The following is a 13951-nucleotide window of genomic DNA, read 5'->3' as shown; positions in this document are numbered from 1 at the left end:
TTTCAGCTCTAAGACCGAATTTTTTAACTCTTGAAAACTCGAATGATAATTTACAATCCAAAGAGTTAATTAAAATTGCTTTTATCTAAATATTCTCTCTGGTTTCATAGTTATAAACAGGATTTTAAAATCGTCCAATCCATGGACAACGAAACATTATAACCACCTAGCGGTGAAAAGGTGAAACTAATTTCTTTATGACAAAATTAGAATATGAAATTTCTTAATTTATAAGGCAAATTCTTGAACTGCTCAAGAATGAAATTATACCATTAACTCCTAGAAATCAGAATATTATACCGTTTTCCTAATTAATTAAATTAAATAAGTAATTAATTTATTAAGTACAATTAGTGCAAAGTGCCCTATTTTGGGCATGATGGCACCATCTGTCAATGTAAAAGTTTACTTTTTGTTAGCACATATCACTGATTCATCGGTAATCAAAATAAAGAACCAGGGTGAATATTTAGATAAAAGTAATTTTAATTAATTTTTTGAATTCTAGAATATCATTTGAGCCTTCAGAAGTTAAAATCCTGCTTAGAAGCCTTGAAATTTGAATTTAAATACACTTCGGACGTCGATATCTCGATTAAATGATAATCATCAGTTATATTTTGACAACTTCATTATTTTACTTAATAAAAAGAAGAAAATTTAATTATATTATTGTTTGACACATTTTTATGTATTTTGAACATGACATGTATGAAGTTATCGATTTGTTTAAGGCTTTCTGCACATTTATAAGTACATATGTACGTATATCCACATCTTTTACAGAAATCTGTGTGTGTGTGTGTATATCTTACGATGAAATTATTTTATATTCCTGAGCATTGCACATGCACAGTACTTCAAGAAAAATTTTACTACTTGAATGTTACATGAAGTTACATATTTAGTTAGTGCACAAAACAATCTATTGACATTTAATATATAGACAAACTAAGTAAATTAATGCTATCTATTTAATTATAAAAAGAATTTTATTTTACTTATCAAATTTAAAGTACTCGAAAAATACTGGTCTATAAATATTCAAGTCTGTATATTTATTTAATTTATTTTTTTAATTTAATTATTCGTAAATAAAGAATATTGCATGAAATAAAATTTTAATGTACATCTATTACATTGATTTTTTAATGTTCCTACATAAACTAAAAATATAAGAAAGTATGCAGTAACTAAAAATGTTATTACGTAGGGAAAATATTTATGTATATGTAATAAAAGAACATGCAAATGAATATAGTATGTAATAATATAAACATGCATATATTTTAAGGAAATTTATAAAATATAATTCAATATGGTTTAATGTAGTTAAAAATAATGGAAGAGAAACTGAACAAGAAGAGCCACCGTAAGCAAAGACGAGCATATCATAGACTTCTTAAGGATATGGATATTAAGTGCTGTGATAATCCTACACAGGTTAGTATTCATTTATGTAATTTATTCATTATAATATTATTAATATGTTTTCATTTTAATGTATTACAGTACATAATGATTTGTAACGCGGGATTAGTGACTGGTTTACAAAGAAAAACATTACAAGATGTGATAGATCCATTTGTTGACTTATATGATTTAATAATGCCACTAAACAAGTCATATTGTTTTATTAAATTTTATTCAGTAGAAGTTGCTACATATGTTCACAATAAAATTAATGGTAACATTAAAATTAATGGACAAAATACACCACTGTATGCAACATTTACAGAATCAGGTATATAATTTATCTTGAAATCTATATAGAATTTATTGCATTTTCTTATGATATTAATTATTAATTAAAATGTATACTCACCCATACAGAATATAAAGATTAAATTTTTATATTTTGATATTATGAATTTGTTTTAGTCCCTGATTTAAATTATTGTGGGTGGTCTTCAAATCTTCCTCCTGGACTTAAATTAATAGAAAATTTTATCACTGAAAAAGAAGAAGAAATGTTATTAAGCACAATTAATTGGTCTAATGAAGGTAACAAAAATCTTGTTACTTTAATAAAAGAACATTACAAATTATCAAATTATGTAAATTTAACTGCAATATAAATGTTTTTTTCAGAATCGTCAGAATTAAAACATAGGAAAGTTAAACACTTTGGATATGAATTTCAATATAATTCAAATAAAGTAGATCCAGATAAACCTATTATACCTATACCTGAAAACTATCGATTTTTAAAAACGCTGTTCAAAAAATATCATGATGCTCCATATGAATATGATCAATTGACAATTAATCATTATTTACCTGGTCAAGGTATGTTTCACAAAGATTATCCTTTAACATACTTCATTTTTTCAAATAAATACAGTAGTAATGTTTTAAATTTTAAGGTATTCCTCCACATATTGATACACATAGTGCGTTTGAAGATAGTATATTGTCATTATCATTGGGCTCAGCTTGCATAATGGATTTTAAACGAGAAAATGAAAAAGCTGCTGTCCTTTTGCCTGCTCGCTCATTGTTGATCATGTCAGGAGAAGCTCGTTATGCCTGGTCGCATGGAATTTGTCCTAGACATAATGACATAGTAAAATCTTCAAATGGAGTGACAACTCAACCACGAGGAACAAGAGTATCGTTTACATTCCGGAAAATACACAGGGGTGATTGTTGCTGTAATTTTCCAGAATATTGCGATACTAAACAGAATAACGCTACTACTCTGATCGATAGTAAAATAGCTCTAGGAATAGAAAATTCTTATGTACATGATGTATGTATTATAAATTACCATTTATGTGCGATTGTACTTATATTTAATGAGTTATTAAATAAGTTTGCAACTTTTTTATATATAGGTTTATGATAAAATTTCAAATCATTTTGATGAAACAAGACATAAACAATGGCCCAATGTAACCAAATTCCTTCAAACTTTAAATACAGGTGATATCTTGTTAGATGTAGGATGCGGGAATGGCAAATATCTTTATCAAGCTAAAAATATATTTAAGGTATGCATTACACATCATTTAACTTTATATAATAACAAGCATAATATAAAAACAAACCCTCTATAATATAGGTTGGATGTGATAGAAGTTACAATTTAATGAAAATTTGTCGCAGTAAAGGTTTCGAAGTATCCCTATCTGACTGTTTATATTTACCTTATAAAGACAATAGTCTGGATGCAGTAATATGTATAGCTGTAATTCATCATCTTTCGACTCATGAGCGAAGGAAACAAGCCATTTCTGAATTAACAAGAATTCTTAGGCCAAATGGAAAATGTTTAATTTATGTATGGGCAAAAGAACAAGAAAAGGATTCTATTCAAACAGCTTACTTGCGATGTAATTTAAGTAAAAAGGAAGACAATATTTCACATACACAAAAATTAACAGAATATGGTATAACATTACCTGTGCATGAAAATCGTACAAAATTTGTCTGTAAGGATATGCTTGTTCCATGGAAAAGAAAAGGAGGTGGCAACTTCCTTAGATATTATCATGTATTTGAAGAAAATGAACTATCGCAATTATGTTCAGAAGTGCCGAATCTTACAATAAAAAAGGTGTATTATGATCAAGGGAATTGGTGTGTAATTTTACGCAAAAAAGATCAAATAAATTAATGAAATCAATTTTTAATCAGAATCATGTTAATCATATCTTTTCACAATATTAGTAGAGAAATAATAAGTTTTAAAATATAACAAGAGTATAAGGATTATAAATGCTTTAAATGATTTTATCTTTATTGGAAAAAGAACAAAATACATGGAATATATGTTCTATACAGGGTTTTAGATATAAATAGTCCCTGATATCTAATTTTATCATTATAAACATGAATAATGCATAATTAGACAAGAAAAGTGCACTGTACAAAGCTCACTCTGCTTGACTTTTACTTGTATTGTGCTTCAATTGTGTATAACATATTTAATAGCAATATAGATTATCATCCTTTAATAATAATAATAATGTTATTATTATCTGCATCATACTTTTCAGTATTATTACTATTGATATTAATGTTATTACTTGTATTAGATATCGTTTGTAAATATATTAGCACACCTTATTCACAAAAAAATTATATTCAATTTGTCAAATAAATGAAAAAGAACAGTTGGTTTCAAATGCTATTTCCAAGAATTATAACCCAATTTGATAGCACGTAATTTTTCTTCAGATTTGTCGATGTCAACAGTGTACGTAATATATACAACGATTGACAATACTAAACTATTAGTAAAATTGTTATACATTTTTAATTGGCGAGTGCTTGATTTAGGGCAAAGTACACTGTCCCTTCATTCTTAATAGATTGAGAAACTTATACAGGTCCAACTTCCTCTGGATCATAGTTTTTTACTCTTTTATTGTATGCAATAATTTCCTAAATAATTAGAAGTTCAAACATCTGTTAAAATTACATTTTAATATTAATAAAAATATTGAATAAGTTATTTACTCTTTCGTATCTGGCTCTATCCTCTTCTGCTATTGCCATATATTTTGATTTAGTTTGAAGATCCGTACTCATCCATAATTTACCCAGCTCTTTAGCAATATCACCAACTCCCATTTCTGGATGTAATTCTCTCATTTTTCCACGTAATTCTTGACAAAAATAGAAAAAGGCAGACCTAAAACGACACTTGTAAACAATACATCAAACATCAATCAACATTGTAAACACATACAGTGCCCTTTTAGGTGCATCTTTGTCTCTGTATCGTTTTGTTCCTCTACGTGTTGGTCTCTCTGTTTCTTCATGGCCTGTGTAATGTCTATCGTAATAATACATCTTTTTATTGCAATGTGCTCCATCTTCAAGGTGGACAATCTAAAAATACAATGTAATTCCATTAACACATGTACATATATTCTTATTACATAAATTACTACTCATTTTATATACTTACCTCGTTTTTCACTGGGACTGCATTGATTATAAAATTCTTACTTTGAGTATTTGACCACTTTGCTTGATTGTTTGAAACACTGGACACATTTCCAGGTTTCATCACAGGTTCACCACATTCTAACAAATTAAACAAATAAACATATAAAAAGCCATAATTTAATTGTAAGTTTCTTGATGAATATCATATTTTTGTACCATTTTATTTATTTATAACAAAATTTTATTTAAATCTACATTTTATATAAATATAATACACTTTTACCTGGTGTCATATTTGTCTGACCAACAATCATTGTGTCTCTCATTCCAGAATTCAAGGAATTATCACCCGTTTTTGCAAGATAAACATTTTTTCTGTCATTTGATTCCATAACTGTATAAAATTCTTTATAATGTTTCGATCAAGAAATGAATGATTTATCCAAAACCACAGTAATCTACAAATAACATTTTCCTTATATTTAATTATTTTGTTATTTTTAATTATTATAAAATAAAATTTGATAAAGAAATATGTAAAATATGAAATAGTAAATCAAAATTTTAAATATATTATCTATAGTATAATTTATAAATCAAGTATCTTTTTTATTTGCATAAAAATAAGATGCAAATAAAATATATAATTCTTATACCAACTTTTTATATTATGTAGGACTAAAACATTTAAATATTTTATGATAGTGATTAGATATTAAATATTACTTACCACAAATATAGTTTACAGTAAGTATATAACAGATTGTTGTCATGTCCTTAATAAAACAGCATCATAGATGAATATTTCAAGTTCTGTAGAAATATAAAAATACACAAAATTGTTTAAAATATTATAAATTAAATTACATAAATTACATAATAATAATAAAACATAATATTCTCTTTTACTTTCTAATAATTAGTTACTGATAGAACAATGTTATATGGGGTTTTTTTTTTATTTGTTACATTAATTACATATTGTGTATAATTAATGTAAAATTTCGCAATTTGAAAAATTTTTGTTTATACAACTTTTATTGCCAAGAGAGCAAATTCAATTTTTATAAATATTGTAAATTATTATTTAAATATAAACAAATATAAACTACATTTTACATAAATACAATTAGAATTTGTGATAAAAATTCTATTTAAATTATATGAACATCGAACTTTTTCATTATGATATAAACCGAAAAATGATATACATATACATATACATATACATATATATACGTATATATATATATATATATATATCAAATACCTTGTAGAGAAACGAAATATTTTCGAATATGAGATGAATAAATATATGATTATCAAAAAATAACTGAGAAAATAATGAAATACTCAAATATATCAAAAATATATAAGTAACGAAAGAGGCGAATGTAACAGATATTTACCTACAGATGACGTACAAAGGCAATCGCTACTACAACAACACAATATAAAAGCTATCTTACGACGATACACAACTTGAAAGAATGAAAATGTAGCGAACGGAATATAGCTAGATACGCGATGTAGATGGTAATCAAACTTACCGATAATAACTGAAAGTAAACGTTACAAGAGGGCTCGGGAAAGGTAATTATAGGCAACGCGAAATGTAACTTATTAAGCATCCATTCCACAGATCGGCCCTATCTATACGTATCTATCCGTACATATCACGCGTACCGTGATCAGCATTATATACGAAACGCGTATGATATCTAAATACAACTTTTACCAAACACACAGATTGAAATTTCTTGAAATTCGGGATATTCACGAATACGATATTCGCCAGTTATTGAACCATAGAATTCTGATTATTGACGACAAGACTCAACGTTAAAAACAGATCGTATAAACCAAGCTGATTGAAGCAGATATGACCGGGCATGGCCACTTGTGTGGTGTATATGTACATATATAATACGCGCGAGCGCGTGCACTAATACATAAATTTTTTAATACTATTTATTTTTACAAGACTTTAAACCTATTACCTTATTGTTAAACGTTTCGTTGTTCTATTTCGGCTTCTATCTCTAAAATCATGTTACAATTTCAAAGGAATTGAGAACAACAATTCTTTAATAAAGGAAATATTAAGGGAAGTTCATACGTCGGACGATGATGTCAAATGTCATCAATACATATATTTTTTGACGATATCGATTGGAATAAAATATGTACGGGAACAAACATTAACTTAATGCATACATTTTCTATATCATTCTTAAATATTATAAAACGTCATTTACATAATTAAACATTGGTTTAATTCTCGTTTAGAAAAATGTGCAAACTATATAAAATAAGATAAATGTTGATAATTACATTCAATTTTTAAATATGTTTATAATAGATAGATATTTTCTGTATATAAACATTTTAAAAATGAAGTATACTTTCTATAATTAGTTTAAAAAAATCTGTCACATGTAAATGGGTTTAATGTTTAGAGAAATTGGATTATAACTAACTTTTTAAAGTTCATTTATAATATCTTTCACGACTTAATAATAACATAAATTAATATCAACAAACTCTTCAAAATTATCCTGTTATCATAATCTTGGTTCTAGAGCGACTACCTCGAAAATAGAATATCGAAATGCATGGATGTTATCATATAAAGCATCGATAGTAAAAAATAGTTTGGGATAGTATTTAAAAATATTTACTTATTTTTTATTTGCAACTATTAATGGAAGAAAAATTAATTTATGTTACATGCACATTAATTAATCATAAATATAGTTTGACGATGATAAGATAGTAAAATATAAAACTTATATGATAAATATGTAATATCGTTGATTTAAGGTTATATTTTTGTTCAACATTTTACACGTGTTTGATGGGTAAATAAATATTTTAAATCATGAAGGAAGTTCTGCTAACGAATTGTGAAAAGAACTTTGTAAATAAATCAGTGGAACAAGGCACAGTACGTATTTTTTAATATCTTATTGTATGTAAAAGTTTAAAATTGGTTAAAATGTGTTTTAGCGATTGGATGGCAGATGTTTATTTGAAGCACGACCTGCTAAAATTTATTTTGCATCCAATTGGGGTAGTTGTATGGTTTTGCTTGGTCAAACTAGGTAAGAACAAACTCAATAATGTAATATTTACTTAAAAGTATTATAGATAATATTAATATAATTTATTTCTTTGAATGTAACAAATAAGAATATTTTTATATTAGTATTATCAATAAATATTAGATACGTATAAATTTATGTATTTAATTTATATATAAGATGTTTTATGATATTGTAAAGTAACAATTTTATTATAGAGTTATAGCACAAGTAACATGTGATATTCAACAACCTAAGACTTCTCGTCCTAATGAAGGAATGCTACATATAAATGTTGAACTTAATCCAATGGCTGCTCGGCATTTTGATGGTGGTAGACTATCTGAGATTTCAGTATTGATTAGCAGACAACTTGAAAAATGTTATCAAGATTCTAAATGTATAGATTTAGAATCTTTATGTATCATAGCTGATAAACAAGTAAGGAATATCGTCTTAAACACTTTGAACTTTTAATTACCTGAAATTAATCAAGATGTTAGTAGTAATTGTAACAAGATATATAAGAGTTAACAGTTATATGACAAATTCTATACATATTCGCATAAAATATTATTTTAATTATGTTTTATATTTGGATATTAATATGACATGAGATATTTTTTAATTAATACAGGTGTGGAATTTAAGGGTTGATGTTAACGTTATTAATCATGATGGAAATTTAATCGATTGTGCTTCCATTGCAACATTAGCTGCTCTCTCACATTTCCATAGACCTGATGTAACTTCAAATGGTGAAGATATTATAGTTCATCCATTTTCTGAAAAAGACCCTTTACCTTTAACATTATATCATTATCCAGTGTGTGTCTCTTTTATAACATTTGAAAGGTTAATTATTTAAATTGTGTAATTATTTTAAGTAACCCGTTCCAAGTAATAAAATTTGTTATAAAATTATATCTTCTTAGTGGAAGTACAGTTATGGATCCAACATATTTAGAAGAAAGAGTTGGTGTAGCTCAACTTACTCTTGGTATTAATTCGTATAGAGAACTTTGTAGTTTGCATTTTAATTATTTGACAAAAACTATGACTGTTGAAGACGTGATATCAGCAGTTTCTAATTATGCAGCAAATTATGCTGTTCAATTAGTGCAACAAATAAAAGAAGCAGTAAATTATGATGTAGAAACAAGGTAAAACTTTCATTTTTTAGTTATTTTATCTCTAATAAAAGAGATATTAGATTAGATTCCATATTAGATTATTTTCATTTTATAAATATATGTTTAGGTACAAGAAAGATAATCGTAATGTAAATCGCTTTAAAGAGTGCATAATGACAAAGAAGTTGACAACTATGAATAGTGAATGTATCAGTATTAAACTGCGTAAATGGGGTGAGATAGAAAAAATAGAATCTAATGGTAAATAATTCATTGATCATAACAGTATAGTGTGAAAGCAATGATACTAAACAACCATCTATTATAATCTTACATACATTTGTATTTACTTTTGTTTTTAAGTTGACACAGAGAAAGAGGAAGAAGATGAAAATTGTACGATTATAAAGCCTGGAGAAGGTTCTGCTGAGTTAATAACAAATATAGTAAATATCTATTCACTTAAAAGGTTACATTACAATTTAATATGGCTAATGTAATCAACATTTTAAAACTATTTCCATAGGGTATGTCATTTGGCGAAGGTGGACCTAATACATGGAATTCATCAGAATCCTCAGAAGAAGAAACAAGCGATATTGAAATTACTGCGGAGATAAAGAAAGAAGAAAATAAAATAGAAGATAAAGGTATTCTATATAATTCATTTCTGGATGTATAACATTTTTGATAAATGATTTATAAATAATTAATCGAACAATTATTGTTTTAGAATTAAGTGGAGACAGTGAAGAAGAAGCTATCGAAATGTTAGAAATAAAGGATTTAATGTAATAAGTGAATACATAACAAATGAAAATTATATAAAAGTATAATTTAATCATTATTTTATCTGCTTATTATTAAATAGTATTTTTTTCAAATGACAAAGAAAATAAAAATGAATGGTATAAATAAGCAACATTTTATTATGTATTGTTATATTTCTAATATATATATTTTTTATACATAGCTCTTATAAAATACCTATGCCTATTAACAAGTAAAAATCCATACATATATTTTTGATCTTACTAATAAAATGTTATTACAGTAACAAAACTCATGAAATGAGGCCTAGGCTATGTCGTATCATTACTTAAACCATTCTTTTGATCCAATTTGTTGGCATTGGTTTTTACTGTGTAAATGAAAAAGCTTAATGCTTCTTTTTCAATTACAGGGATGGTCTTAAAATGCTTCATAAGAGTCTGGAAGGAAACAATATACATATTATAATATTTTAAATATTTTATATAAATTATTACAAGTACAATGAGTAGACATTCTCAAAAATAAAATAATTTTTGTTTAAAATATATATTTTTGTTTAATACATACATCAGCTAATTGAGCTTTATTTAAACCTGGACGTGTAGAAACTTTATAATGCCTTTTATATCGCCTTAGTGTACCGACTTGTAATTGGAAAAGATCAACTTCAGGAAGATCATTATCTGTTTCACCAGAATCTTCTTCTGAATCCTTGCGTCTACGCTGCTGTTGTTGCTTAGATCTTGCGCATTGTATCACTTGCTTATGATAATCACAAATATATATATGACGTGCCTAATGATAGATAAGATATATAATGACATGTTATTATCACTTAATCATTTATAACTACTTTTGATATTTAAAAATTTTTCTTTAAATGAACTATTCATAAAAGATTACAAAAAATTAAAAAAATATTAATAAAATATAAATACAAGGTACAGTATTTATAAAAATACTGAAACTACTATTTTTTTACTTTTTAAATTGTATATATGACTTAGACTGCACATATTATTAACACTTAAAAAAATTAATAGTAATATAGATGAATCATAACGTTTAATTATATAAATTTACTTCCAAGACTTGTACCAGCATGACATTGTGACATACTCAATAACTTTAATTTTTCATAAAGAATTTTAAAAAGAAAACTAAAATAATGCTATTTTACAAAAATAATGACTAAATCTTTCATGAATGACACATAACATTCAAAATCATAGAAAAGAAATCTTAAAATAAACTTAAAAGAAAATGACAAGTATATGTATTGTAACATAATTTGTAGTCATTAATCTTACCACTGGATCAAGATTAAGTTTTAATCGTCGTTGAGTTACAGTTTTTTGAATTCGTTTGCTATAAGAAGCGTTGCCAGCTGGCCGAGTGCATCGTTCACCCTCATCTACAAGGCAACAAATCTGATCAGCAGCTCCTCTGGAATCTTCTTCACCGGTACTGAATCCATTCATTTTTTTTTTATTCTTAACATCAACTAAATCAGTATGAAGACTATTTAGAACTTTAACAACCTCGAGATTTTTTGGTGTACGTGTTTTGCGTCAAAAAACGGCGTGTCTGAGAGTAAAATATACTCGGCGATGCCTATTTTTCACAGTCATAATTTCCCGTTCAATTTCATTTGTTATCGATAACTTTTCAAAGAAACTTATTCTTCAGTTGCCGGTGTAAAAAGAATTTTATTTAATGTAAAGATTCAAGCTCACAAATCAATAATTTAAATAGTAGAGTTTGCGTATTACGAAGACATCAATGTTAAACGATGTCGTATAATGTTTCACTTTCTTTCTCTCAAACAATTTAACATACGAAATATTTATACGTATCTGTTACTGCAAATGTTTTGAAAATTTTGTTAGAAGACAAACATTTGACACCACACTTTCTCGCAATACGTCTATGTTTCTACAGAATTCTTTAAAATCCTATGTTACAGCACTTCACCGCGTTTTATTATTTACACATCTACATTGATTCATATGATACTACGTGAACTGAAGATACATATGCGCATGCATGTATAATATAAATATATAAATGGATATACATATACATGGACGACATGGTTTAGCTTTAAGAAATTCCTATACAGCAAAAATCAGTTTTACCAACTATAAATTTTGTCATTGGCTCAAAATGAACAACTTTTAATTAATCATATACATGTATATATTTCATAATCCATATAGTATTTTATCAATATTTTATATTTTGCATTGTTATTATTATTTCTTTTTTGTTTTGAATTCATTTAGCTTTTCTATCAAATTCATATTTACTAAAAATATTTCCCAAAATAAATCATATGTTTATAGTCTGTGGAATAAGAAGAAAAGATAAAGATAACAAAAACCAATATCTAATAAAAAAAGTTATAAGTTTTTGATTTGGAAAACTAGTTTCTTTTCTTTCACATGTTGCATGTTTATTATATATATATATATATATATATATGCATGTATGTATGAATAAGCTAATAAATATATCTATTATAAGATATTCTCTCTGCTATTATACATATATGATTTATGTCATATTCTCAATATAAAACATTTTGTGAACAAGTTAATATATTTTTTGAAAAATCGTAATTGTTATAGAAAAGATATCAGTAGAATTTATATATATAATAAAATATAAATTACATATAGCGTATAACTTCTAACTCTTTTGTATAATTTTATATTTTAAATTCGTAGTTTAACATACATATTTGCAAAAATTTATTATAGTATTCCAATTCTTTCTTTACTGTAAATTCGTAAATGTATTATGGTTAATAAAAACGGATTTATAAATATTATATTTCATATAATACTAATAAGTATAATATGTGCAATACAAATTTTTATAAATAGCTGTTTATTTATAATAAAAACTGTGTGCAGTTATTTTTTTATGTTAAAAATTATTACATATATGTATTTCAGAATATTTAATAAAACAACTATATCATTTATTTTTTATTACTTAAATATATTTATCTCCATAGTACAAAATAATTCATTAAATTAGAGAAAGATATTATATATATGTATATACATATATACAACACACATATATGTTATATATATATATATATATATATATATATATATATATATATATATATGCATGAATACTTTATGCATCATGTTGGCGGTACTGTAATTTGCGCCTTAACATTTAGCTTTCGGAATCTAGCGCCATCTACAATAATAATAAATTCTAACCTTAATGATTTAAACTATTTATTTGTCCAAAGGTATTATTATTCTAGTCAAACATAGTAAATACGTTTTATTGCTAAACATACGTTTATTCATTAGAGTAGAAAACGATATTGTTTACTGTGAAGCGAATGATATCGTGTAGGCAGTTTTCCATGCATGATTTTTCGCGCCCTTTCCACCAGCAGACATTTTATTGGGGGGGCAAAAAGAAACGCTTCAAAACATAAAAGGTTGATGCTGATTGGCTTACTTTTTGCGGCTTATCTGAAATAAGCCAATAGTAATACAGATTTTCCCCATACACTTTCATATGCCGCACAAGTGGCGTGGGGTCGCGATATTCGAAGCTGAGAATCCTTTTAGCTGTAGAGGACCGTTCAGGTAAGAAAAATCCAAATATTTTTCTTTTTGAGTGTTGACAGATTTTGGCGACCAACAATTGATCAATAGACTATCATCATAGTATGATAAGCATAATACGAGCTATTATTTAGTGAAGTGCTACTGTGTTGCGTACTGTGCATATACCTTTTATTTCTACACAGCCGTCATAGCAAATGGCTGCCCAGAGATGTGTTTAGCAGGAAGGTTCTCGTATACTTTGTTATCATTATGTATAAATACGTGAAGGAATTTCATGTGACAGTTTTCACTGTCGTGAAAACGTGGATATTCTAGATTCATAATGTAAAATGTCGGCGTGGCCTGTGTCACGAGTGTTTCGTCATAAATCATCCGTCAAGGCTATAGCCCGCGTACGATCAGTCTCTGTTTGGCTACTTGCGCCATGCATTGGCATATATGGGATCTTGTACTATAG

The 13951-nt window shown here is 26.5% G+C and overlaps 4 protein-coding genes across 11 annotated transcripts; 2 read left to right on the top strand and 2 right to left on the bottom strand.

Moving 5' to 3' along the window:
• Positions 1–397: 397 nt before the first annotated feature.
• Positions 398–4066, top strand: LOC138179679 (alkylated DNA repair protein alkB homolog 8). Of its 6 annotated transcripts, none has more exons than XM_069112716.1 (8): positions 398–479; positions 1333–1443; positions 1513–1744; positions 1882–2004; positions 2092–2289; positions 2367–2752; positions 2838–2993; positions 3065–4066. In XM_069112716.1, exons 2-8 carry the CDS (start codon positions 1342–1344, stop codon positions 3617–3619), a joined length of 1752 nt encoding a protein of 583 aa, XP_068968817.1. In that variant the 5' UTR covers positions 398–479; positions 1333–1341; the 3' UTR covers positions 3620–4066. The 6 variants fall into 6 exon arrangements, with proteins under 6 accessions (XP_068968817.1, XP_068968819.1, XP_068968814.1 ...); XM_069112718.1 differs by having other exon boundaries at positions 443–461; XM_069112713.1 differs by lacking the exon at positions 398–479 and adding an exon at positions 547–761.
• LOC138179681 (putative high mobility group protein B1-like 1) lies at positions 3709–6964 on the bottom strand. 3 transcript variants are annotated; one of them, XM_069112723.1, is made up of 7 exons: positions 6900–6964; positions 5630–5712; positions 5183–5357; positions 4919–5037; positions 4697–4839; positions 4465–4639; positions 3709–4389 (listed from the first exon to the last, which is right to left on the bottom strand). In XM_069112723.1, exons 3-7 carry the CDS (start codon positions 5289–5291, stop codon positions 4327–4329), a joined length of 609 nt encoding a protein of 202 aa, XP_068968824.1. In that variant the 5' UTR covers positions 5292–5357; positions 5630–5712; positions 6900–6964; the 3' UTR covers positions 3709–4326. The 3 variants fall into 3 exon arrangements, with proteins under 3 accessions (XP_068968824.1, XP_068968821.1, XP_068968823.1); XM_069112720.1 differs by lacking the exon at positions 6900–6964 and adding an exon at positions 6450–6804; XM_069112722.1 differs by lacking the exon at positions 6900–6964 and adding an exon at positions 6309–6416.
• Positions 6965–7323: 359 nt separating this feature from the next.
• Rrp45 (exosome complex component Rrp45) lies at positions 7324–10083 on the top strand. The gene is made up of 9 exons (XM_069112719.1): positions 7324–7846; positions 7909–8003; positions 8201–8423; positions 8620–8837; positions 8918–9145; positions 9243–9376; positions 9479–9561; positions 9642–9765; positions 9849–10083. The coding sequence occupies exons 1-9, from the start codon at positions 7781–7783 to the stop codon at positions 9908–9910; spliced, it is 1233 nt and encodes a 410-aa protein (XP_068968820.1). The 5' UTR covers positions 7324–7780; the 3' UTR covers positions 9911–10083.
• Positions 10084–10184: 101 nt separating this feature from the next.
• Sap30 (SIN3-associated polypeptide 30) lies at positions 10185–11460 on the bottom strand. Its single transcript, XM_069112724.1, has 3 exons — positions 11200–11460; positions 10457–10684; positions 10185–10326 (listed from the first exon to the last, which is right to left on the bottom strand). The coding sequence occupies exons 1-3, from the start codon at positions 11368–11370 to the stop codon at positions 10198–10200; spliced, it is 528 nt and encodes a 175-aa protein (XP_068968825.1). The 5' UTR covers positions 11371–11460; the 3' UTR covers positions 10185–10197.
• Positions 11461–13951: the final 2491 nt, after the last annotated feature.

Source organism: Bombus flavifrons, chromosome 5, assembly GCF_040668555.2.
Source record: "Bombus flavifrons isolate JBK064 chromosome 5, iyBomFlav1_principal, whole genome shotgun sequence".
Classification (NCBI taxonomy): domain Eukaryota; kingdom Metazoa; phylum Arthropoda; class Insecta; order Hymenoptera; family Apidae; genus Bombus; species Bombus flavifrons.
This window is presented reverse-complemented; position numbering and strand designations above follow the sequence as displayed.